General features: G+C 41.7%; 1 protein-coding gene across 3 annotated transcripts in view; it reads right to left on the bottom strand.

Annotated features, from left to right (window-relative positions):
* The window catches only part of SLC10A7 (solute carrier family 10 member 7), a 267589-nt gene that overhangs the window by 173830 nt on the left and 68588 nt on the right, over positions 1-25171 (bottom strand). For all 3 annotated transcript variants that reach the window (XR_012803825.1, XM_075613981.1, XM_075613991.1), the window contains one exon: positions 18387-18462. Coding sequence is in view for 2 of the 3 variants with exons in the window: in XM_075613981.1 (XP_075470096.1) it covers positions 18387-18462 (76 nt within the window). In the remaining variant the exon portion in view is untranslated. The remainder of the gene's footprint in view (positions 1-18386; positions 18463-25171) is intronic.

The raw sequence follows: 25171 nt of genomic DNA, 5'->3' as shown, positions 1-25171 counted from the left end.
CTCCTTTGCTTCATTTACATCTCTTTGCAGGCCTCTTCTTTTTTTTTTTTTTTTTTTTATCTTAAACCTCTTTGCCCTTTCAATCATGAAGCGTATTACTCCACTGTCAGGGAAAAGCAGCGCCTAACAACAGGGACCCCAGCTGGGATAGGAAGAGGGCAGGCGGCTCGTGCATTAACATAATAATCCAACTGCGCTCCCATAGGCCCTTAGGGCAGACAGCATATTAGGTAGGCCTCCTGTGCAGACCCAAGCGGAAGCTGCCTGATCACCTGCCTGTCAACCTGTGGCAGTTATAGACTACCCGATAGCACCGTGCTGCATCCCGGACCGGGAGAACAATTACCTTTCTGCAGGAATTCATCTCTCTGTGTCTGATTAGTGTACCTCTTACATTTGACTTCTTTATTCCCTGCACGTGGATTTCTGCCTAATAAGACAGGGCAGCCAGTCTCTTTAATGCTGCCTGTACGTGTGTGCGTGTGTGCGTGTGTGCGTGCGTGCGTGTGTGTGTGGACCTGCCATTATAGTAATATAGTACAGGTCCATCATCATATTATTACCTTGTAATGTCACACCTGTGAATGATTATACTGTATGTTACAGCAGCAAGATCGTTGTAATCCCCAATTGAAGTGGTTTAGAAAAACAATGAATTGGTAGCAGTGTGCCGGACATTCAAATAAATAATAAAGCAAGACAAAAATGATTAAACAATGGAAGAAAAAAAGGTATTAGGACCATCATTAGATGTCTACCGTATTCATGTTTATAAAGGCAGAAAGTGAAGCTTTCTATAATAAAACCATTTTTCTTTCATTAAAAAAGTGAAATATGAAAAGTAGTGGTCCTGTAACAAAAAAAAAAAAAAAAAAAAAAGGAGTGGTACTGTGAACCAGTAAATAAAATAGCATCCCATACTATCTCACTTTGACTACCGATTGTAAATCTTCAACAGGTGTATAACAAGAGATTTCTTTTTCTATAAAACTGGTTGTCGGTAACACAACATGCTTGTATGGAAATGAAAATTCAAGCACATTGCTAAATGGAGGGGGCGGAGGTGGGGGGGGGGGGGGGAGATGGGGAGAAGGTATCAAAGTCCAAAGCATCACTATAGAGAGAGTGGACGATGAAAAATGCACAAACAGAAAGCCGCAATGTCAACGCTCCGTGATGTAGCGGCTTTCTATTGGCTGCCAGAGCGAGACTGACCCCCTGCAGCCATAACAGATCTATTGGGAAAATAGTGCAGATATCTTGGAAACCAGGTGGTCAAGGAGGGTGGGGACCACGGTTTGACTTTAGGGGACCCCCAAGTTCAGGTAATGTGGAAACAAAAAAACTCAAGTTAACAGTCTATTGCTGTTAGTCATTCCTGCTTATCCTATCCAGCACTGAGGAGGTTAAAAAAGAAAAAAAACTACTCTTCAGCAAAGTCTCATACAGGTGCTGATCGCTAAAAATGACCCGTCTGGAGTAGGCGTTTAATAACGGAGCATGTGGGCAGTACATGGATTTGTTCCACTACAGTGTCCCTTGTGAAATCATATGAATGTCACATCAGGCAGAAAATACCTTCTGATGTTTGATCTCATTACCGAGGCAAATTATCACGGAATCCAAAACAGTTCTTAGGGGTTATATGCACTGTATAAAAACCTCCTTCCCGTTATACAAAAATCTATGCAACCACAACATATCCCTCCTAATTAGCAAAGTGTTTTAAGTACAAAATAAATATTGTGCTTTTCTCCATCCCTCGACTTGACATCAGGAACCTGCTTCAAATGAAATGTAATCTTGATATGTACTGTAGATTAAAAAAATAATAATAATTTTTGTTGCCCATTGAGACAGTATTCAGAAATGTAATTATCACCCGCATATTATTTTTCTATATTACAGGCTCAACATTACATTACATTACAAATACTGTGCACGCAATGTCTTGTATATAATGTATACCTTGTTCATTTATGTAACTGTACTTGTAACCATGTATTATTTGTTTTACTCTGTGCCCAGGACATACTTGAAAACGAGAGGTAACTCTCAATGTATTACTTCCTGGTAAAATATTTTATAAATAAATAACATTAGGACTGATATGCCAAGTGTGACCGATATATGCCGCCACTGTCCAAATTCATTGCATCCATTCTCTCCATTTTAAAAACTGGCTAAAGGATCAAATTTAACGAAGGAAACAAGTCCGTTCCATATTGCAATGTCAGGGTTGAGTAATAGTGCACTTTTATTTTTAAACCATAATGGTGACCATTTTTGAGATCCCCTACATAAATATGCACAGCCCGTGGGGCATAATTCACAATTACAGAAAACTACTGCATCATTTCATAATTAATCGTGTAATCAGCATACAAGGGCTAAAGAAAAACCTTCATTATTATTTGTATTATTTTTTAAAAGATAAACAATTACACATCTAAACATTGTATGTTAATACAATTAGAAATTACATACAATTGCACATCTTCGTATTGTGTTTTAATATTTCTGGTTAGGCTGTTCATACAGAATTTTATTAGCCCTTCACATTTTGGGTAAACCGTGTGTGATTATATAGGCAACAGAACCATTATACACATTATGGATGAGCTATAAGAACATGGGTGAACCTTTAAGATCCCTTCTAAAACTAGAAAATCACCCCTGTTTGATTTCCATATTGGCCTAATAAGAGGTAGCACAAAGATTCACCGAGTGTAATAATAGCTGTGACACAAATTACGTGCCCATAAGTAATTCTCAGGTATCTTTGATCTTCAGCCCTGAACGAATGCAGTTGCCTTCCGTAGCCTGGCCTCTGGGACTCTCCCAGAATCAGACATCTGGCTACTTTGTTGTTTTAGACTAATCTAACCCCACAGGAGCATGAGGAAAAAAAATGACACCAGGCAAGAGGGGCCTGACAAAGAAGTATATATGAGCAGCGCATCCTAATGTGAATTGTTAACCCCCTCTGCGTCTGGGACCTGCAGAACATCACAGTGCAATGTGCTGCAGGCCCAAACTGTGCTTATACCAGTGTTTAAACATTTACAGGACTTGTTATCCATGCCTTCTGGGTTGATTGCACCAGTTATAATGAGTAGTTAATTATTCCTTTTTTTTTTTTTTAAGCATATTCGAGAACAACATAACCAAACCCCATCAAATAGAAACCCCAATAAGTCAGTGTACGTTAGTGGGTACAGCTAGCTAGTCTGTCTGGCGTTATCATTATTAGTAATCCGAATGTCAGGCTCATATCATGGGAAAAGCGCCATTAGTCACTGTGTTTTAGGCTGCGTCCATAGAAGGCGCTGAGCCGTGCGGACGCTCCGCGCTGAGCCCCTGCATCCTCAATGAGAATGCCTTGAGAGGGGGCTCACGCGAGCGTCCGCAGGCGTGCTGAGGCTTTGGAATTTTCAGCCGACAGCCAAGCTGTTTTTCAGCGCGCTGCCGGCTGAAAACATCCAATCAGCCTGAAGCAGCGTTAACGTCACGGCGCCGTGACGTTGACGTCAGTGCGTCGCGGGCGATTGGCCCAGCGACGTCACTGCCCCGCCTCCAACCACCTGCCCCCGGCTCCCTTCGCGCACGCTGGCTCGCCTGCAAGTCCATGGAATCGCGCTGACTTGAGCAGGCGTCAGCGCGCCTCCGCTCTGCTGAACCCTCTATGGCCCCGGCCTTAGAAAGTTAGAACACTCAGCAATCGGGTTGCATGCACTGAGTTTATGGCATTGTGTGTTCTAACACTCAAAATGTTTCTCGGGAACGTCGATAATACAGCCCATCATATCTTTATCCTTGAAGAAAAATGAATAGTTTACAGAGATAGAAAATCAATGTTTTGCTCTGTTTCGATTTCTCATGGCACGAGGAAATGCAGGCACATTGTAAACAACTCTATATGTTAAAACCGCTGTGGTCTTTCAAAGCTGAATGGTATTTATTACAAAGTCTGCAAGCAGATTAGTTTAAATTAATGTTTATTGTCCTGTAAAATAATTACCAGCAAACAGCGAGCATCCACCAGGTAAATAGCACCCGCCTCATATTCAGCTATACCCCTAGGTATATTTAGTCAGTAAAAAATAAAATAAATAAATTTTTCCAAGAATTATCTCTATCAATTATCAGTTTAGTAGTTAGTCCGTTGGGAATTGGATTAGTTTTATTTAAGGCCAAACAATCATGAAAGTATTTATACATTATTATATTTTCTTAATATTTGTATTTATTCAAATTTGGCCATTTAAAATGATATAGAAAGTGTCACCCATTGTGATGACGGCAAGTTGCCATGGTTACCGCCACATAGGATATAGAAGGAGCACCCATGTATTGCACATTTAATTCTTGAAACACATTGGGACAAGCGACATACAACCTAATGCACTAGTTACCGAGCCAGTGATATCAGATGCTGTATTCTCTCCCTCCATCCTCCCTATCATCTCTCTCTCCCCCTCCCCCATCACTTTCCTTTAATACCTTATGATGTCCCCAATTCTGTCCTCCTTTCTCTCCTTCTCCAGCATTCCTGCTCTCTCCTCATGTGTCAACGGACTTCCTCACTTACTTTCTTCATCTCATTTCTGTGTACGCTTCAGAGCTATCTGGCTATGTGCATTATGATGTCATGAGCCCGATACATAGCCCACCATGTACAACATGCACTGGCTGACTTGCTTATCAGAGAACTGTTAATAACTCCATAGAATTCAGACGTTTCAATAAAGCGAAAAAAGAACCCAGGAGACGCACACTTCTAGGGTCCCCTTAGTATGCCTGCAAAGTTTCAGGTCTCTAGGTTTCACAATCTTCAAACTAAGGCCCCTACAGACTGACAGACAGGCTCGCTTATGATTATAGATTCAACATGTGTTGCCAAGTGGGACTTTACCTTCAAAACATGAATCAATAAGTAATCAGGTCAGCCAAAAGGCTGTGGGATATTTTTTTACACAATGTAGCGATGATAGATTACACTGTACATGACCCAGGCCATGAATTTGTGGTTAGGCAGATGAAAACTAAACACAGTTTAACAATGTGGATTGAGTTTTGGCAAACCACCCACCATGTGAGAAACTGTGGGGATTGGATGGGGGGAAACCCCATTATGAAAAAAAGGGTAAAGTGAGAAAGTTAAAGGATAACCAAGGATGATCCCTTCAGTGTACATCTGTGTCGCCCCAAAGGCGGATGCCTGATGGGGCTCCCCAGGAGCTGCTCCCCTCTGCACAGGACCAGCGAGCAGGGTTAACATTTGCTTGTACTTTGTGGAACGTCAACCCCACCCACTGGAATGTTAATGAGCCAAGAGGACAAGGAACTTTGTCTTCGCAGCTGCATTAATTCTGAACCCATTGAGTGTACATCTGCGTCGCCTCAAAGGCGGACAGTCTCTAGCGCAGCCAAAGAGTGTGAGCTGTTTGCTGCCATTCAAGCTTCTCTAATTAAATCTGAAACTCACCAGGCCTTTATCCCCCTGAACTTGAAAACGAGAGGTAACTTTCTATGTATTACTTCCTGGTAAAACAATTTTTATAAATGTAGCCTCGGTCCCCTTTGGGCCTAGAGTGTGTCCTTACCATGGCAGGGTCCCCCGGTTCTTGGATTTTCCGCTTGCCTCCGCTGCACAGGGGGGAGGACTCTCGGCGGCTCCCGCTGCAGGGCGCCACCATCTTCTTTTGGCTCGCGCATCCGCAGTGAGGGCAGTAGTTGCAGCGGACCTCAGCTAGCATCGTGGGAGGACTCGCGGCGGCCATTACATCATGCAGGCAACAAGTGCGCGAAGCCATGACCAATGAGGAGAGGCTATTAGCAGGGACTACAAGTCCCATGAGCCTCAGGAGCGCACCACATGGCGTCAGTGAGCCAATTGGAAGGCCGGATTCCCCTGCTCACCAGATAGATACATTTCGCGCACTGCAGACCACGCCTGTCAGTGCCAAGAGAAGAGCATGGGGTGGGTAGTGAGTGTGCAGGAGTCAGTGACCCACTGCACTAGGCCAGCAATTCCCCCTAGGCTCCAGATAGGCCCTGAGACACTGTAGTTTGTGGTTGCTTCAGGGACAAACCCTAGGATAGGGAACCCACCCCACTACAACTGCTTAGATAGTCTAGGGATACAGGGGTGAGGAGGTGTCTGGGACCAGGCCTCACCAGAGGAGAAACAAAAAAAACACAGCGCAAAACCGCATAGTGAAGTATATCTAAATATAATTATATAAAAAATGGTGAGTATTCAGCGTACATTAGGTAGAAGAAACAAGCGCATTGAGTGCATATCGCACAACAGGTTACCGCACTGCAGCAGATGCCGTGATTCACTGGTAATCCTCGTTGGAAAGATTCTTGATGTCAGTCCCACACTCTTGGTAGATGGTATTGTAGGAACTCCGTCTATCCAATGTTGTCGACCCCATCAGTGGAGCATTCCTCTCGGGGATAGCAACGTGTAGGAGTTGGAACTGCAGGATCACGTCGCCACTGAGTGACGTAGCAATCACATGGATGATAGTCTCTTCAGCATAAGTAGTGCGGGAATCAGACCAAGGCGGAACAGAGTATTGGTCTCACCATAGCAATGGTAGTAAAAAGCTACTTAAGAGTCACACGACTGCAAACAAATAGCAGCAATAGGAGATGGGCTATAATTCGTAACAAGAAGAGGACTTATCCTACGCGTTTTGCAGCAATTAGCGCCACTTCATCAGGCTGTGTTTTTTTTGTTTGTCTATTTAGTGCTATCGGAGTGTTGAGCCACCCTGAATTACTACAGCTGCAGCCGCCAATTGATATTACAGATACTGTATGTTTTATATGCACTCTAAGGTTAAGGGTTTCCACTAAGGTCTGTTTCGTTATATCTTCATAGTTCACCTATAGTAGGATTATAGTTATATAGGTTTTATTAGCTACGCACTGTATTTCTTTCTTTTTGCTCACCAGAGAAACAGACTTTATCCGGGTGGGAACGCCCCAGAGGGCCATCGCAGAAGGGACCGCTGAGCGGCTTTTTGAATCGGTCTGCGGGCCCGGGTGCAAGAGCGCCCGGCAGGTACCTTTATAAGTGCACCAACTATAATACTATAACACTAGTGGGCCGCGCGGTCACCACACACTTGGGGTTGGTTGTGGGACATTGGACACGTTGTGGGGAACACGGTGAATGGTTGCGTTGGCGGGTGTTGCCTGACGCGTTGGCTAGTTGTACTCTTAATGAGAAAGGGTATATACTGCGTTATACATGTACAGCGAGAAGTGCATGACATTAAGTCAAGAGTTATTATTGTTTTATCCTGCCAAGTGTATTATTGGGTTGTGTCCTGTGAGGGGCTCCTCCCGCTCTGTCAGGATCCCTCCCAGGTGGAGGCGCTGCACCAAGTGGTAGAATCATATCGTCCCAGGTTCTCCGTGGCTCAGGCCCTGTGAGCCAACAGGTTTATACAGCATTAGTAGTTTCTGTGTTCAGGGGGAAACAGTGCTACATTAATAATTACAAAATTAGCTTCTTCACCTAAAATATATTCTAATTAAAAATGAAAAAAAAAATGAATCTGCTACATAAATATTACATTTGTGCAAATTTTTTAGTCAATTTAAAAGCTGTACTGTATCTCCTTTTCAAGAGGACCCTTTCCACGAATTCCCTTAGTATAATATAAGAAGGCCGCTAGGGGGAGCAGGCAGCCTCCAAGAGAACAGCTACGCAACTGAAAGCACCGACATCGCCATGCTGCAGAAACTTGCGCTCCCGTGATCGGGAGCACTCGCTCTCCTGTTGCCGGTTAGATTTTAAATAGGTGGTTGGACATGGAGGACGCAGTTTCAATCAAATTCTCTGGGCTTTTTCACCAGGGGAATCCCCCAATGTCAACTGCCTTTACTCAGAAAAATAAGTTGAAAGCAAAAGCTTACAAGAGAAGATTTGCGCTGCAGGACTCCTCCTCAGATGAAGAGTATTCTATTCCTCCCTCAGGAAAGAGACTGTGATAACGATTCCTCCCCCCAGGCTCCAGCTCTGGAGATTTCTCCTTTGAAAAGCATTGTGGTTAAAGACTTTTTATATTTTTTTAAAAACTTGTTTAAGGGACCCTGATAAAAAGGTTTTACAAGTGATTTTGTTTGGGGAACAGAAAAAGCCTTGTTTAAGGGTATCATCCACGTCACCAAAAGCTACCACATTCCCAAATATGAAAACAATGTGCACTTCTTTAATGAGGTAAAATCCAGTTGCAAAGTCCAGCAAACATTTTCTAAAATTAGGGGCAATCTTAGAGGTCAGTACAAAGTGAGCTTTCATAAAGAGGGAAGCTCTTTCAGGCCGTCTCATGAATCTACAGTACAGCAGACAGGGTTCATTCAAAGTTGCTCTGTTGTGAAGCCAGACAGCCAATGGTGGCGGCTCACTATGTAGAAAGCCATTCATAGGGTTTTGAGAAACAGGCGATTCATTTCACGTTTAACATTTCTCAGTCTTTCTGGAACCGTAGTTTACTTATACACTCTATTCCAGAGGTCCCAATGCTGTGCCTGGGCACCATGGCGCCCACCAAGCCTTTTGTTGATAATACAGCGTAGATCAGGGGTTTCTAACACGTTGATCGCGGGCTCAAGTATATAATAAAGTCAAATAGTCAAACGTAAACTGGGCGGTGAATGATTATATACAGTGATGCAAACTAATTAAAAACTGTGTGCATAAACCAAAGGCTACGGTGAAGAAAGTGTCTTAGATGTTGAATTTGGTATAGACACCAAAACTGTATGGACAATATTGATATAGGATGATGACCACTATAATTGTGGATGTGGCCCACTTAAGGTTTAGTGGGTCTAAACCTATGCTTTATCCGGAACAGAGCGAAATGAATCTGATCACCACCCTCCGGGAGATTTCACCGCTACCTAGGGTTCTTGTGCTGCTCACCTGCTAGGCTTACAGGATACTGAGAGTTCGCCAGTGGTAGTGGGGACGAACAGGATAGGCTTTAGGGCTCTTCTCCGTTCTTTACTTGGTGCAACGCCTCCATTCCCCGCAGGCCCCAGCAAAACTGGGTGCAGTCCCTGCAGGAAAGCTCTCTGGTACTCCCCCTGATTAACTGCAGTCTCAGGCAGGAGTATAAAACAGGAACATCAGCATACAACAACAGATACACTTCTTCCATGGGTCCCTGGAATCAACCAAGGGAGCTAGAGGCCCCAAGGGTCTATCCTTAGCTCCCTTATTCTCTGGCGGAAAAGGGGTAGTACCCCACACCCCTGAGGGAGAGGGTCTCTCCAGCACTCTGAACTCTCCAGGACTACTTAATTTAGGCTCTGCAGCTCCTTTTGTACCCAGGGGGAAGGTTTTAGGTCTGAGCCCTGATAGGGCAGTACACAGGCCCTAGTCCCACCCCCCTGTCACTCAAGGGAGTTCCTTACTGGAGGGGAAAACCCAGATGAACCCTAACACTGCCTGCACTGGTACCAGGTCTTATGTGTTAGGCAGGCAGATTAGAAGCACAACCAACAACAGGGGTGGGGGGAGAAATAAATATTCTTTTAGAAGGTGCACTCCTAAATATACCCAAATAAAAATCGGTAGAGAGATAGATACTATACAAATTATCGTACCGGTAGAGGTGTTTCTTGGCACAAAATAAACCCTAGTCCTGCCGTCTAGCGATGGCCGAACAGATGTGTAATGGGTTAAATATGTTTAGAACAAATACCTTGATGTATAGGGTATTTGTAGGATCACAAAATATTAAATAAACTTTAATACATCTTGTGAAATTCAATTAAATACACTCAAACTTTTAAAATCAGTTAAAAAGACAGGGTGAATAATTAATATATGCGGTTAATTCAAACACTATGAATAGTGGATGTAAATGCTCCTGTGATCCAGGCTGCAATGGCTGGATAACAATAGGACTATTCCAGCCAGGTTCTATATGATTGAGAACCTATCTGCAGCTTCGTAAACTGGAAAAATCTACAAGGGAGAAATACTTGATAGCAAGTAGCTTAAGATTTCCACTGTACATCCTGTAAACCGACAATGAGATCCGACGTATCTTTGATATATACGAGGGCAAATGGAATACCAAGGATTGTCGGATCTCATTGTCGGTTTACAGGATGTACAGTGGAAAAGGGAATATAGGTGGTTCACACTAGATGTGACCTCACTTTATTCTATCATTGAACACAGACACAGTCTTTCAGCGGTACGTCACTTTTTGGATTTGTCTGATCTCCCTGTCTCACAATGCACTTTTCTTTTAGAATCCATCAAATTTTTACTCACTCTATTTTTTATTCCATGCACAATTTTAGTTACAAAAATTAGGCACGGTTATGGGCACATGTTTTGCACCCTCATATGCAAATTTATTTATGGGTTTATGGGAAGCACAACATTTATCACGACACTAATTTATTTCGAAAGACTATCATTTTTGATAAGTGGTACATTGATGACCTGATAATGGTGTGGGATGAGGATGGAAATTCACTTTTTTCTTTTATTCACGAATTTAACACCAACGATTTAAATATAAGATTTACTTATGATCACAAAATAACATCACGTGAATTACTTAGATGTGGTCCTGTACATTGACAATGATATGACCATTCAGACTGATATTTTCAGGAAAAATCATTCTAGAAACGCTCTCCTTTGCGCCCAGAGTTGTCATTCTGGTTCTCTCATCAAGAGCATCCCTAAGGCTCAATCTGTTAGATTGAAGAGACTGTGTTCCGATAATGATATGTTTCTTTCACAATCACAAGAAATGTTGGACAGGTTCTTAGCTAGAGGTTATACAAATATAGATATTCAGGAAGCCTTTAGTCAAGCGGGCTCCCTCGATAGGAAATAACTTGTTAAGAAGAAACATCCAGATCATAAAACTAGATCTCGTTCATATTCTGATAATGATATCAGTTGTGCTTTATTTATAACAACTTACAATAGACAATCAAAATCCATTTGTGACATTGTTCTAAAACATTAGACAATACCTTGTCACTGGATAAAGATATTTCCAGGTTAATTCAAGAGGGTCAACAATTTGTCTATAGAAAGGCAAAGACACTTGCCTCACACCTCTCGCCATGTCTGTTTGACTCCCGCTTAAGGAATCCCCTTACTGGCTTCTTTGCTTGTGGCAATTGCTCAATGTGCACATATGCCCATCCAATTATATCTTTATCCAAAAACAAGTATCGCATCAAAAGTTTCTTAAATTGTCATACGAGCTTTGTTATATATATTTTGCAATGCGGATGCAAGAAACAATATATAGGTCACACTATTAGGCCTTTAAGGTCTAGAACATCAGAACACGTGCGACTTTTAAAAAGGAAAGATCTAATACATCCAGTTGCTCGACATTTCTCATCCTGTCCCAAGTGTGGAATAGCGAATTTCACTTATTCTGGAATTGAACATATTCCTTTCCATCCCTGGGGTGCTGATAGAGTGAATAAATTAAATAAACAAGAAATGTACTGCATATATACTATGGGCACCTTGCATCCTTTTGGTATCAATATCGAATGGAACTCAACCATTTCCTGACGGACTGAGAATCCCATTGGGGATGCCCATAGTATATTGCCTGCGGTCGGTGTTTTGTTGATTCCATTCTTTAGCATGTTCCTTACTTCATTTATATTATTTATATTTTTTAGATATGTTTATGTTAATTGATATTATATTTAAGATATTTTTTTTATAATAGATTTATTTTTGTGGTAAGGATATTCTACTTTACATTTCTTCATTTACACTATTGCATACTTAATTTTATTATTACTCAATTTATTATATATAATCTATTTTCCTCTTTTCGTTTTCATACTTTTTTTTATATATTTTTCTTATAGTTTATCCCTACAGTATATGATTACGTTTGCTAGTTATTGTTCTTTTTCTAGGCATTACACATTGTTTTATTTTTTATTTTTGGGTCTTGTTTATATTATTTAATTCTATGTGATAATAATTAAATATTTGTTTGATGTTTGTTCACCAAACAGGTGATTACCTTTCATGGGTCTACCAGAGATTCAAAACTTTAGTGGTACGTCTCTATACTTGGTTGGATGAGATTAATTATTCATCAGGTTCGTTCTCCTCCTGTGTTCTAACCAATTGGATTCCGGTTACACCTATTTAAGGATCACCTGTTGGTCACACTTCTTACTCTTTGACAAAGTCCTATACCAAGGACGAAACGCATCAGAGTATTATGAATTTTTGATTCATAAATATTTTTTACTTTGAATAATTGTGCTTGGTTTGGTCTAATCATCGGAGGGCAGTGACCGCCTTTGCTGCAGCATTTTTTTTCTACCTATTGTACTGGCTGGAGCACGCCATCTCAGCGTTTGTATCTGGCTACCTGGCTCATCTACTTCAGCGTCACTCGGCAGACACCAGGACTGGATTGTGAGTACTTGCCAGCTGATTTCCGTGGTGTGGGACACATGGTGTTGAGGGAAGCGGTTAGAGACTTAGCGATTTTCTGTGGGACACACTTAACGGCGTGGTCACCGGCACCTCGGTCTCGGGTACCGCTTGCTAGCCCCCCACCCTGAGTGAGTCCGTTTACACACCTGGGGTTTAAGAAGCCTATTCTCGTTTATATAGCCTATATACACGCTATTCAAGTTGAACTAAGAAGATAAGAATGATCTATTTTTGTACTGCTTTTTCTTCAGAAAAATCTGGCCGCGCAAATGTAGGTAGCGGGCCTGGCCCCATTGAGGGGCGGTTCTTGTCCCTGCAGCACACGCCTAGCCTTAGTTTACTACTGCAGATGTCCAGTTATTGATCTGAATTTTTCTGTTTCCTGCATGAGATATTTGATTTACTTTCATCACTAATCAACACACACAAGTCTAACCCACGCCGTCTCTTTTCTGTCTTTGACTCTCTACTCAGACCACCCTCAGCTGCCTCCTCTTCTTCCTCCATCTCACCTCAGGACTTTGCTGACTTTTTTAAGAATAAGGTGGAGTCCATACGGCAGAACATCCCATCTGTTGCCTCCTCCCATCCCACAATGCTTCCCAACTCTCCTCCTGTCTTTCTTGACTCTTTTTCTGCTATCTCGGAGGAGGATGTATCACTGCTGATCTCCTCTTCTCCCTCTACCACTTGCCCTCTTGATCCCATTCCCTCCCATCTCCTAAAACCTCTTGCTCCTTCTATAATCCCTATGCTCACACAGATCTTTAACTCTTCCCTCTACTCTGGTACCTTTCCTTCATCCTTCAAGCATGCAACCGTTATACCATTACTCAAAAACAGCAAGCTTGACCCTACCTGTCCTTCTAACTATCGACCTGTCTCCCTCCTGCCTTTTGCCTCCAAACTCCTTGAACGTCTTGTATTCTCTCGATTGCTACACTTTCTCAACACCTATTCTGTACTAGACCCTCTACAATCTGGCTTCCGCACTGCTCACTCTACTGAAACAGCCCTCACTAAAATAACTGACGACCTCCACGCTGCCAAAGACAGAGGTCATTACACTCTGCTCATATTACTCGACCTCTCTGCAGCATTCGACACCGTGGACCACCCTCTTCTCTTTCACATTCTCCATACTCTTGGTATTCGGAACAAAGCTTTATCCTGGATCTCCTCTTACCTCTCCCATCGTACCTTCAGTGTCTCTTTTGCTAACACCTCCTCCTCCTCTATTGATCTCTCTGTGGGGGTACCCCAGGGCTCTGTCCTGGGACCCCTTCTCTTTTCTCTCTACACACTCTCTCTAGGTGACCTAATCACATCTTTTGGGTTTAAATATCACCTCTATGCTGACGACACACAAATTTACCTTTCAACCCCTGACCTTACACCTGCTATACAGACCAAAGTTTCTGAATGCCTCTCTGGAATATCATCCTGGATGGCCATCCGCCGACTGAAACTTAACATGGCAAAAACAGAGCTCCTTATACTACCTCCCAAACCTGGCCCTACTACATCCTTCCACATTGCTATTGGAAATACGATCATTCACCCAGTAGCCCAAGCACGCTGCCTAGGGGTCACACTTGATTCCTCTCTCTCATTCTCCTCTCATATTCAAAACGTTTCTAAAACTTGTCGCTTTTTCCTCCGCAATATCACAAAGATACGCCCTTTCCTCTGTTACTCAACTGCTAAAACTCTGACTCAGGCCCTCATTCTCTCACGTCTCGATTACTGCAACCTCCTGCTGTCCGGCCTTCCTACCTCTCACCTGTCTCCCCTACAATCTATCCTAAACACTGCTGCCAGAATCACTCTACTCTTTCCTAAATCTGTCTCAGCGTCTCCCCTGCTGAAATCCCTCTCCTGGCTTCCGATTAAATCGCGTATCTCACACTCAATTCTACTGCTCACTTTTAAAGCTTTACATTCTTCTGCCCCTCATTACATCTCAGCCCTAATTTCTCGCTATGCACCATCACGACTCTTGCGTTCTTCTCAAGGATGTCTTCTTTCTACCCCCTTTGTATCTAAAGCTCTCTCCCGCCTTAAACCTTTCTCACTTTCTGCCCCACACCTCTGGAATGCTCTTCCCCTCAATACCCGACTAGCCCCCTCGCTATCCACCTTTAAGACCCACCTTAAGACACATCTGCTTAAAGAAGCATATGAGTAGCACTGGATAATCATGGACACATGACACAAAGCTTGGCCTCCTGCAGACGCACTTACTAGTATTCCCTCCTACTGTCTCTGTACGTTCTCCCTACCTACCAATTAGATTGTAAGCTCCTCGGAGCAGGGACTCCTTCCTTAATGTTACTTTTACAGTATGTCTGAAGCACTTATTCCCATGATGTGTTATTTATATTTGTTATTTATATGACATGTATTACTACTGTGAAGCGCTATGTACATTTTATGGCGCTATACAAATAAAGACATACATACATACATACTATTTCACCTACACTGTCCTGACTTAACTCTATACTAGCAGTTTATCCAACCACTGCCCACTACAACTTATATATATTTAGGTTTATTTACCCCTTCAGTTGATCCTACACAGTTTTTAATTAGTTTGCATCACTGTATATAATCATGCACCGTCCAGTTTAAGTTTTACTATTTCACTTTATTTTATACTTGTGTATTAAAAGTAAATTTTTATATTCTTACCACTAATCCTACATTATAATAGAGTGCAACATCCAGAGACCTTCCCTTCTTGTGATTATCTCCTAGATACTTATTATCCTTAGGAACTATTCATAGAAGTTCATGTCAAGTACTGCCAAGAGTTTGTGGGATCAAGAGCTCCCTTTAACACTTCTGGCAAGGATATTAGGGGAACTCTTGGTGACATCCCTCAGTTTCCAATTGACTCCCCTACACTGCAGAAAGTCTCATTCCTCCTCAATACCCATCTGTCTTTGAATACGCACTGGGAAAGGTTTAATGCCCCCCCGTCATTCAGTTTGATCAGAACTCATATATCGGATGTCACATGTCACTTGCGAGACCTTTACAGTTCAAATATTGTCATCTGTACACACTCTCTCTAGGTGACCTAATAACATCTTTTGGATTTAAATATCACCTCTATGCTGACGACACACAAATATACTTTTCAACACCTGACCTTACACCTGCTATACAGACCAAAGTTTCTGAATGTCTCTCTGCTATATCATCCTGGATGGCCCTCCGTCGCCTTAAACTCAACATGGCTAAAACAGAGCTCCTCATACTTCCTCCCAAACCTGGCCCTACTACCTCCTTCCACATTACTGTTGGAACTACGATCATCCACCCAGTAGCCAAAGCACGCTGCCTAGGGGTCACACGACTCCTCTCTCACATTCGCCCCTCACATTCAAAACATTTCTAAAACTTGTCGCTTTTTCCTCCGCAATATAACAAAGATACGCCCTTTCCTCTGTTGCTCGACTGCTAAAACTCTGACTCAGGCCCTCATTCTCTCCCGTCTTGATTACTGTAACCTCCTGCTGTCCGGCCTTCCTGCCTCTCACCTGTCTCCCCTACAATCTATCCTAAATGCTGCTGCCAGAATCACTCTACTCTTTCCTAGATCTGTCTCAGCATCTCCCCTCCTGAAATCCCTCTCCTGGCTTCCAATCAAATCCCGCATCTCCCACTCCATTCTTCTCCTCACTTTTAAAGCTTTACACTCTTCTGCCCCTCCTTACATCTCAACCCTAATTTCTCGCTATGCACCAGCCCGACTCTTGCGTTCTGCTCAAGGATGTCTTCTTTCTACCCCCTTTTTATCTAAAGCCCTCTCCCGCCTTAAACCTTTTTCACTGACTGCCCCACACCTCTGGAATGCCCTTCCCCTCAGTACCCGACTAGCACCCTCTCTATCCACCTTTAAGACCCACCTTAAGACACACTTGCTTAAAGAAGCAAATGAATAGCACTGTGAACATTCTGAACACATGATACATAAAGCTTGGCCCCCTGCAGACGCACTTACCAGAACTCCCTCCTACTGTCTCTGTACGTTCTCCCTACCTACCAATTAGATTGTAAGCTCCTCGGGGCAGGGACTCCTCTTCCTTAATGTTATGTTTGTCTAAAGCACTTATTCCCATGATCTGTTATTTATATTATCTGTTATTTATTCGATTACCACATGTATTACTACTGTGAAGCGCTATGTACATTAATGGCGCTATATAAATAAAGACATACAATACAATACAATCACAAAGCAGTACCCTGGTTTGGTTGGGAAGGGTTCTCTCAGGAGAAAGCAGTAAGAGAGGTGAGGTACAAAGCAGAAAAGCTTTTGCATATAAATGTTGTAGAGTTTAAACTTTAGAGCATCATACTGTACAGGGCTCTGTTATCACCAATTCCTGTCCCAGTCATCAGGCATATAATTCCTTTTTCAGATAGACAACAGAAAAGCTGTGTAGTCCCTTTTTTTAAATAAATTTCCCTTTTTTGTCTTTTCTACTTCGGCTCAGAACCAACCTTTGAGCAAAAGCCAGAATCCCTTACAGAGGATAAGAGTTGCAGAGCTCTGCCTTTTTTAATGAAATCAAAGCTATTTTGCATTTATTACAATGTGGTTCAAAAGGTATGGAGCCCCACAAGTATTTACCCAACAGGGCATTTCTGCAGTTTTTGTTCATCTGGCGATACGAGTCCATTCAATCTCTTTCTGCGTTTCCGTTTGCTTTACATGTTATCATTAAATGCACCTCTCTCTACAAGACAATTCTGGTTTCAGACTGGTTTATATCACAATTTTAGGATGGTGAATCCACTACTTCTATGTTCCTTACAAATATCCTGAAGACCCTCAAACATTTGCCACATAGTTCCCATGCTTCTGCCATGCTAAGTAATTCATATGGAAATCCCTAACAATACAGCTTACACCACACGAAGAGAAATAGATCAAGCTAGTCTTACAGAACCCTACTAAGCATGTACAGTTTGAGAGCATAGTCCTATATAGATTCATTAGTTCAGGCAGGTTTGTCATCATTTTTAGGTTGGGCTTCTGCAGTTATCTAATGGGCATCTGCCGTCATCCTGATGTGACTGAAAGCCCCCACTGCATGGCTGAGTGCTTTCAGTCACACTCTTTCTCCAGGAGGCTTCCTGTCCCACTTGCTGTTGCTAGGTATTAATCCTCTTCCCTAGAACAAATGTGGTTTGCAGATCATGGACTCCTGCAAACCCGGTTTACTCCTTTTACAAGATGGGGCACTTGGGTAAGAGTTACATACATACATACATAGTATTTGAAAACTCTTCCAAATGTCAAATTCCTGCATTAGCCGAGGAAGGAATTGCTGCAATTATGGGTACTGTGCTAAATAATTATGCCCATCTTTGGCCCATTAAAGGACAAACTCTACTTTGGTATTTACCAGGTTACTGCAAAATAGCCCACATAAGAGAACTACTAATTGATGGAAGGAATACTACCTTTACTCTGCCGGTAGAAGTCTTTACCTGTAGGTGATCTAGGAGAAAATAACCTCACGTATGGAGGGGAGTATTCATTGCACAGTATGGGAAGTGGAACTGCCGTTTCAAAGAAGCAGCCCCGTATTATATGAAAATAATGTAAACCTGATCTGAAATTGAATGCTTTGCTAAATAAGACACAACCCTAAAAGATAAAGCTTTTAACTCTATAATAACAATTTGTTTACCAAAGTTGCTGATAATGGTGTACCATATTTGGACGTAACAGGGAACAGACAATAGAATGACCTGCTCCTTTACAAAAAAAGTGAGGGCCAATACATTTCCTGCAACCGTGTATCCATTGGAAGCATTAGTGCAAGGTCTCTGATGGGACTGAATACAGTAGAAATGCTTCGGTTGAGAAAACACTCACCTCATTTCCACCGACAGCTTTGGTCAAGATTACTGCTGAGGAAACTGGAGGAGGCATACAACTTACGGTCTGCAAACTAAAACAAGAAAGACAATTAGGGCTGTAGGGCACAGGTTAACAAGACATTTTAAAATGAAAGGCGGAATATATATATTATATATATATATATATATATATATATATATATACATACATATACACACACACACACATGTAGAGGTATCAGTACCGTGTTAGCCGAGCTTCAATAATCAAAAAATAAAAAGATGATACCGTTCTGTGGCTAACGAAATGCTTTTATTTGTGCGAGCTTTCGAGATACACTGATCTCTTCTTCCGGCGATGTTACAATGAATGAAGCAAAAGGTATACTTAAAAACAGTGTCTCTTGGAATGTTATCTGTGCTGTTCATTCCCCCCCTCCCCCTAAATCCTAAATTTAGGATGTATAATGTATAAATATAGAATGTATAAATATATATCTATATCTCTATACATACACACACACACACACACACACACACACACACACACACACACAGGATATTTACACACAAATTCCCATGTGTGCCATTTTGCTGCATATACAGTATACGTATGCATATATAATGCGCCTATTATCACATTAGGTAAACAAAGTAAATATTATCTCCAGCTGGAACTGCTTCTGCACAATGATGCAATTGGTTCCATTAATAACCTTCACTTTAGGAAACCAATACTGTCATTTTTATTTAATTGAAGTTCACTTTGTGTAAATTTAAATTGACAGGGTCCAGTGAGACCCTTATTTAGGGTATAGGTGTAGTGGACTTGAAGTCAACATCCACACCAAAGTCTGACACTTTTGAAACGCTGATACAAAAACAAAGACAATCTCCCACACAGGCCCAGTGAATCTAACATACCCTCTGTCCAATTACCACGACATGACAACTGAAGGCAGGGAAAGAATCTATATAAAAAAAGACTATACCTACCCCACTTTAAATACAGCGAGACCCCACCACAAAAAGTTACATGGACTTCAATGGTAATCAACAATATCAGAGTGTGATACTACGTATCTGCACATAGCGAACCTCCCCTTTAAAAACATTATGGTGCATCATTATCTGGTGCAATGTCTCTAAAAAGGTAAAACCTACAAAATGCTCATTCTAAAAAAGTAGTTTGTAGAGCGCAAATAAAAAAAAGTACACATTTTTGCCTAATTCACCTGTTACCACTTTCCTCTACTACAGTATACATTATGCGGACACAAAGAGAACCTCTCACATACCCAGGAATTACTAATTGAGCGGATCACAGTCCTAGTTCACCTCTCTGCGTAACTAGCCCTGAATGTATAGTTCTTCACAGAAATTGAGCGGCATTCATAACCCTTTTGTGCTGAAGGAGACTGCAGTTGCGTTGCAGACAACCAAAATCCAGGACGAGTTCAAAAATGACTTATTCTTCAGTCATGTACTAGAAAGATGTATTACGCTAGTGATTCAATAAACACTTTATGCAGATTCCATTTCAGAGTAAATCGGAATTTTTTTCCCCTTAACCCTATATCCTAACCTTTTGAACTTCCGTCCCTATAGTTGGTGAATATATATATATATATATATATATATATATATAAAAATATATATATATATATATGAATATATATGTTCGGGACACTTAGCAGTGGCCTAAACAGAGTTCGAGATCCCCTGATGAAATCTGCTGAGACGGAGGAAACGCGTAGGGTCACGTGGTACAGGAAACTACGGTGGCCAAGCAGCTCAAGCTCCAGAGCACAGACGTCAGTTCCTGCATCCTGCTACTCGATCGGTGGGTGATTGAAAACAGCCAGAAACATCTACCCTCCCTGCAGAGGTGAAGGAGAAAGGTTGTCTGGCAGCATATCCCACAGCAGAGCTGATTCACAGCAGCTACATTTGTATGCAAATGGAAGACTTCTGAAACTTGGACGTTAGCGTGGTGCATGGGCTTGTCCCATAAATTGCTTATTTTAAACTGACAAAGTGTGAGTTGGCAATCGTCTGTACATGATAATTAAACCTTTTAAATCTGAATTTACACAAGGATCGGGCGCTTTTTCTTTCTCTTTTTATATATATATATATATATATATTAATATATATATATATATATATATATATATATATATATATATATGAATATATATGTTCGGGACACTTAGCAGTGGCCTAAACAGAGTTCCAAATTTTATGAGTCATTACTGACACAAGTGAATCTCTCTTCCCATGAGCGCTAAAGGCCATGTCTGTACTTACTGTGCTATATGTATGCACGCACAGCTGTCTCTTACACATACCAATACTCCTTGTTTTTCCATCCCTATACACCAATAGGGACCACATAGTATCCACACACACTTTTAGTTATGCCACTATCTCCCACATTTCCACACCTACCCACACCATTTTTATTAACTCCCACTCCACACAGCCCTTTTGTAAAGCACTGTATACACTGTGGGCTCTCCATTCATTTATATTCACACAGATACACATACACACTCTTAAATCACTTACTTTCAGAAACCATTTAACACCTCTAGCCTTAAATCTCATCCACACCGGGGGAAGGACAAGCACAGATAACATTCCAAGAGACACTGTTTTTAAGTATACCTTTTGCTTGCTTCATTCATTGTAACATCGCCGGAAGAAGAGATCAGTGAATCTCGAAAGCTCGCACAAATAAAAGCCTTTCGTTAGCCACAGAACGGTATCATCTATTTTTTTTTGATTATATATATATATATATATATATATATATATATATATATATATATAATGTATTCAGACACGTATGTGTGCCACCATTTAAGACACTATAGTAAAGGGAACGCAGAGATAGATTTTTCTATGTCTATCTACAGTATTACAGAAGTACAGCGGCACACCAAAAACAAAATAATCTTGACTGGATGCATAGAAAACAAATTGAAACAAAAAATAAAATCAAGCACCTACAGAATTTACCAAAACAAATAATAATAATAATAGACATTCGAAACGTTGATCTTTATTCATTAAAAATGTTGTATTTTTTGGCCAAGTCCTGCGAGTGCTTGATTTTTTTTCTGTGTGTGTGTATATGTATATATTCACACACGTGTGTGTGTGTGTGTGTGTATATGTATATGTGTGTGTATATGTATATGTGTGTGTATGTGTATATGTGTGTGTATGTGTATATGTGTGTGTATGTGTGTGTATATGTATGTGTGTGTGTGTGTGTGTGTGTATGTATGTGTGTGTGTATATGTATGTGTGTATGTGTGTGTATATGTGTGTGTATATGTGTGTGTGTGTGTGTGTGTGTGTGTGTGTGTATGTGTGTGTGTGTGTGTGTGTGTGTGTGTATGTGTGTGTGTATGTGTGTGTGTGTGTGTGTGTGTGTATGTGTGTGTGTATGTGTGTGTGTGTGTGTGTGTGTGTGTGTGTGTGTGTGTGTGTGTGTGTGTGTGTGTGTGTGTGTGTGTGTGTGTGTGTGTGTGTATGTGTATGTGTGAATGTGTGTGTATATATACACACATACTGTACATAGTTAGGTCCGGAAATAATTGGACACTGACACAATTTTCACAATTTTGGCTCAGTACGCCACCACAATGGATTTGAAATGAAACAACCGTGATGTAATAGAAGTGCAGACTTTCAGCTTTAATTCAAGGGGTTGAGCAAAAATATCGTATGAAACATTTAGGAATTGCAACCATTTTCATTCACAGTCCCCTTATTTCAGGGGCTCAAATGTAATTGGACAAATTAACACAATCACAAATAAAATGTTCATTTTTAATACTTTGTCGAGAATCCTTTGCAGGCAATGACTGGTTGAAGTCTGGAATGCATGGACATCACCAAACGCTGGGTTTCCTCCTTTGTGATGCTTTGCCAGGCCTTTACTGCAGCTGTCTTCAGTTGTTGTTTGTTCGTGGGTCTCTCTGCCTTAACTTTTGTCTTCAGCAAGTGAAATGCATGCTCGATTGGGTTGAGATCAGGTGATTGACTCGGCCATTGCAGAATATTCCACTTCTTTGCCTTAAAAAACTCCTGGGTTGCTTTCGCAGTATGTTTTGGGTCATTGTCCATCTGTAAAGTGAAGCGCCGTCCAATCAACTTCGCTGAATTTGGCTGAATGTGAGCAGACAATATATCCTTATACACTTCAGAATTCATCCGGCTGCTTCTGTCTTCTGTCACATCATCAATAAACACTAGTGACCCAGTGCCATTGGAAGTCATGCATGCCCATGCCATCACACTGCCTCCACCGTGTTTTACAGATGATGTGGTATGCTTCGGATCATGAGCCGTTCCAAGCCTTCTCCATACTTTTTTCTTCCCATCATTCTGGTACAGGTTGATCTTAGTTTCATCTGTCCAAAGATTGCTGTTCCAGAAATGGGCTGGCTTTTATAGGTATTGTTTGGCAAAGTCTAATCTGGCCTTTCCATTCTTGAGGCTTATGAATGGTTTGCACCCTGTGGTGAACCCTCTATATTTGCTCTTGTGAAGTCTTCTCTTTATGGTAGACTTGGATAATGATATGCCTACCTCCTGGAGAGTGTTCTTCACTTGGCTGGATGTTGTGAAGTGGTTTTTCTTTACCATGGAAAGGATCATACGATCATCCACCACTGTTGTCTTCCGTGGACGTCCAGGCCTTTTTGTGTTGCAGAGCTCACCAGTGCGTTCTTTTTTTCTCAGAATGTACCAAACTGTTGATTTGGCCACTCCTAATGTTCCTGCTAACTCTCTGATGGATTTTCTTCTTTTTTTGCAGCCTAAGGATGCCCTGTTTCACTTGCATTGAGAGCTCCTTTGACCGCATGTTGTGGGTTCCCAGCAACAGCTTCCAAATGCGAATGCTACACTTGGAATCAACTCCAGACCTTTTACATGCTTAATTGATGATGAAATAACGAAGGAATAGCCCACACCTGTCCATGAAACAGCTTTTGAGTCAATTGTCCAATTACTTTTGGTCCCTTGAAAAAGAGGGGGCTACATATTAAAGAGATGTAATTCCTAAACCCTTCCTCCAATTTGGATGTGAATACCCTCAAATTAAAGCTGATAAACTGCACTTTAAGCCATATTCATTATTTAACTGTAACTTGAATTTATTTTGGTACACAGCCAAAATAAACAAAACTTGTATCAGTGTCCAATTATTTCCGGACCCAACTGTATACACACACACACACACACACACACACACACACACACACACACACACACACACACACACACACACACACACACAGTTGATTGAAAAACAAAATCAAACATTCACAGAATTTACTAAAACAAAAAAGATTTAATGAAAAAAAAAAAGATAGACGTCCGAAACATTAAACATTTCATTAAAAAAAAGTACTTTTTTTTTTCTTTGTATACAGGAAGGCCCCGCTTCTCGGCGTCCTGCTTCTTGGCGATCCGCCGATACGGCGGTAACGAGAAGGGGGCTGCCATTGTTGCGCATGCGCAGAACGGGACGGTCCTATGTCACGCATGCCCAGAACGGGCCCGTCCGGGGTCGCGCATGCGCAGAATGAGGGGCTTTGCCGAAGTTGCACATGCGCAGAATGGCGCATTGCCGGTCTGCGCATGTGCACATAACGAAAATCGCCGGATCCGCTTTCCGGTGACTTTTTGCTTTGCGGCAGGTCCCTGGAATGGAACCCGCCGCATGACTGGGGCCCTGCTGTACATACACACCGTGTTCAGGAGAAAATGAGCCTCTTCTGTTTTTCTTGTATATTTCTCGCTCAATCACCATGAAAATGTGCACGATTATACTGTAGGTCTGTTCTGTAGATTAGCACGATTGTACTTCTTATAATGTAAACAACTGATGTTAACTAAGGCTGCGCTTATAGTGCCGGCAACGGCACTGTAACGTCAAAACAAACGCATTGCCGCCGTCGCGTGCTCTTATAGTAAGGGCAACGTGACGGCATGACAGCTTGGTCACGATTGCTGAAAGTCATCTCAATTTGATTTTTCCAGCGACCGCAGCCTGACGTCACTGTCACTATAAGCGTAGCCTAAATTGATGTCACTGTATTATGTCAACAAGTACCAGATGCACTGCGGTAGGTTCATGCTCACTATACGAGGAATAGGAGTTGTTCCTTCGTAGCGTGTAAATGTGTAAACTGTTGTAATCTAATCTGAAACACTAAGATTACTATAAAGTGGAGTTCAAATTATGGTTCAAAGTGTGTGTTCAAAATGTCCTTCTGCTGAAATGCACGCCTGAAGACGAGAACGCCACTGTGTGATTGCATCATTGATAACAAGTTAATCCAGCTGCTCCCACTAGTGAATACGTTGTTTTTACAAATTAATTTCTTCGGTCCTCTTAATCAGAAAACATTTTATGTAAGTGTTTTGGACCATCATTTTTGCTCGGTCTCAAGCACTTTATAACGTGCCTATCTTCTTCGGCTAAAACCCATTTTGGAACTATGGACTTGATGGGGATTAGATTATCAAATCATTCTTAAATGTAACAATCTCCTGTGACAGACCTACAGCTGTAGCAGGACTTAGCGCGAGTGGTCTCGTCACTGTGCCGAATACGGACCAGGAGCATTAACGCTGCGGAATGTCAAATTGAAAAGAATACCCCTCCGCGAAGCACCGTCTCAGGAGCCACTTTCCCTCCCTCCCCCGCCACGGATTTTTAGCGTTTCTTTCGCTGCCACACGAACGGTGAGGCTGGCTACATCTTTCATTGCTCAC

The sequence above is a fragment of the Ascaphus truei genome, chromosome 1 (assembly GCF_040206685.1).
Source record: "Ascaphus truei isolate aAscTru1 chromosome 1, aAscTru1.hap1, whole genome shotgun sequence".
NCBI lineage: Eukaryota > Metazoa > Chordata > Amphibia > Anura > Ascaphidae > Ascaphus > Ascaphus truei.
The sequence above is the reverse complement of the archived record's forward strand: the minus strand, read 5'-3'. Positions and strand labels throughout refer to the sequence as shown.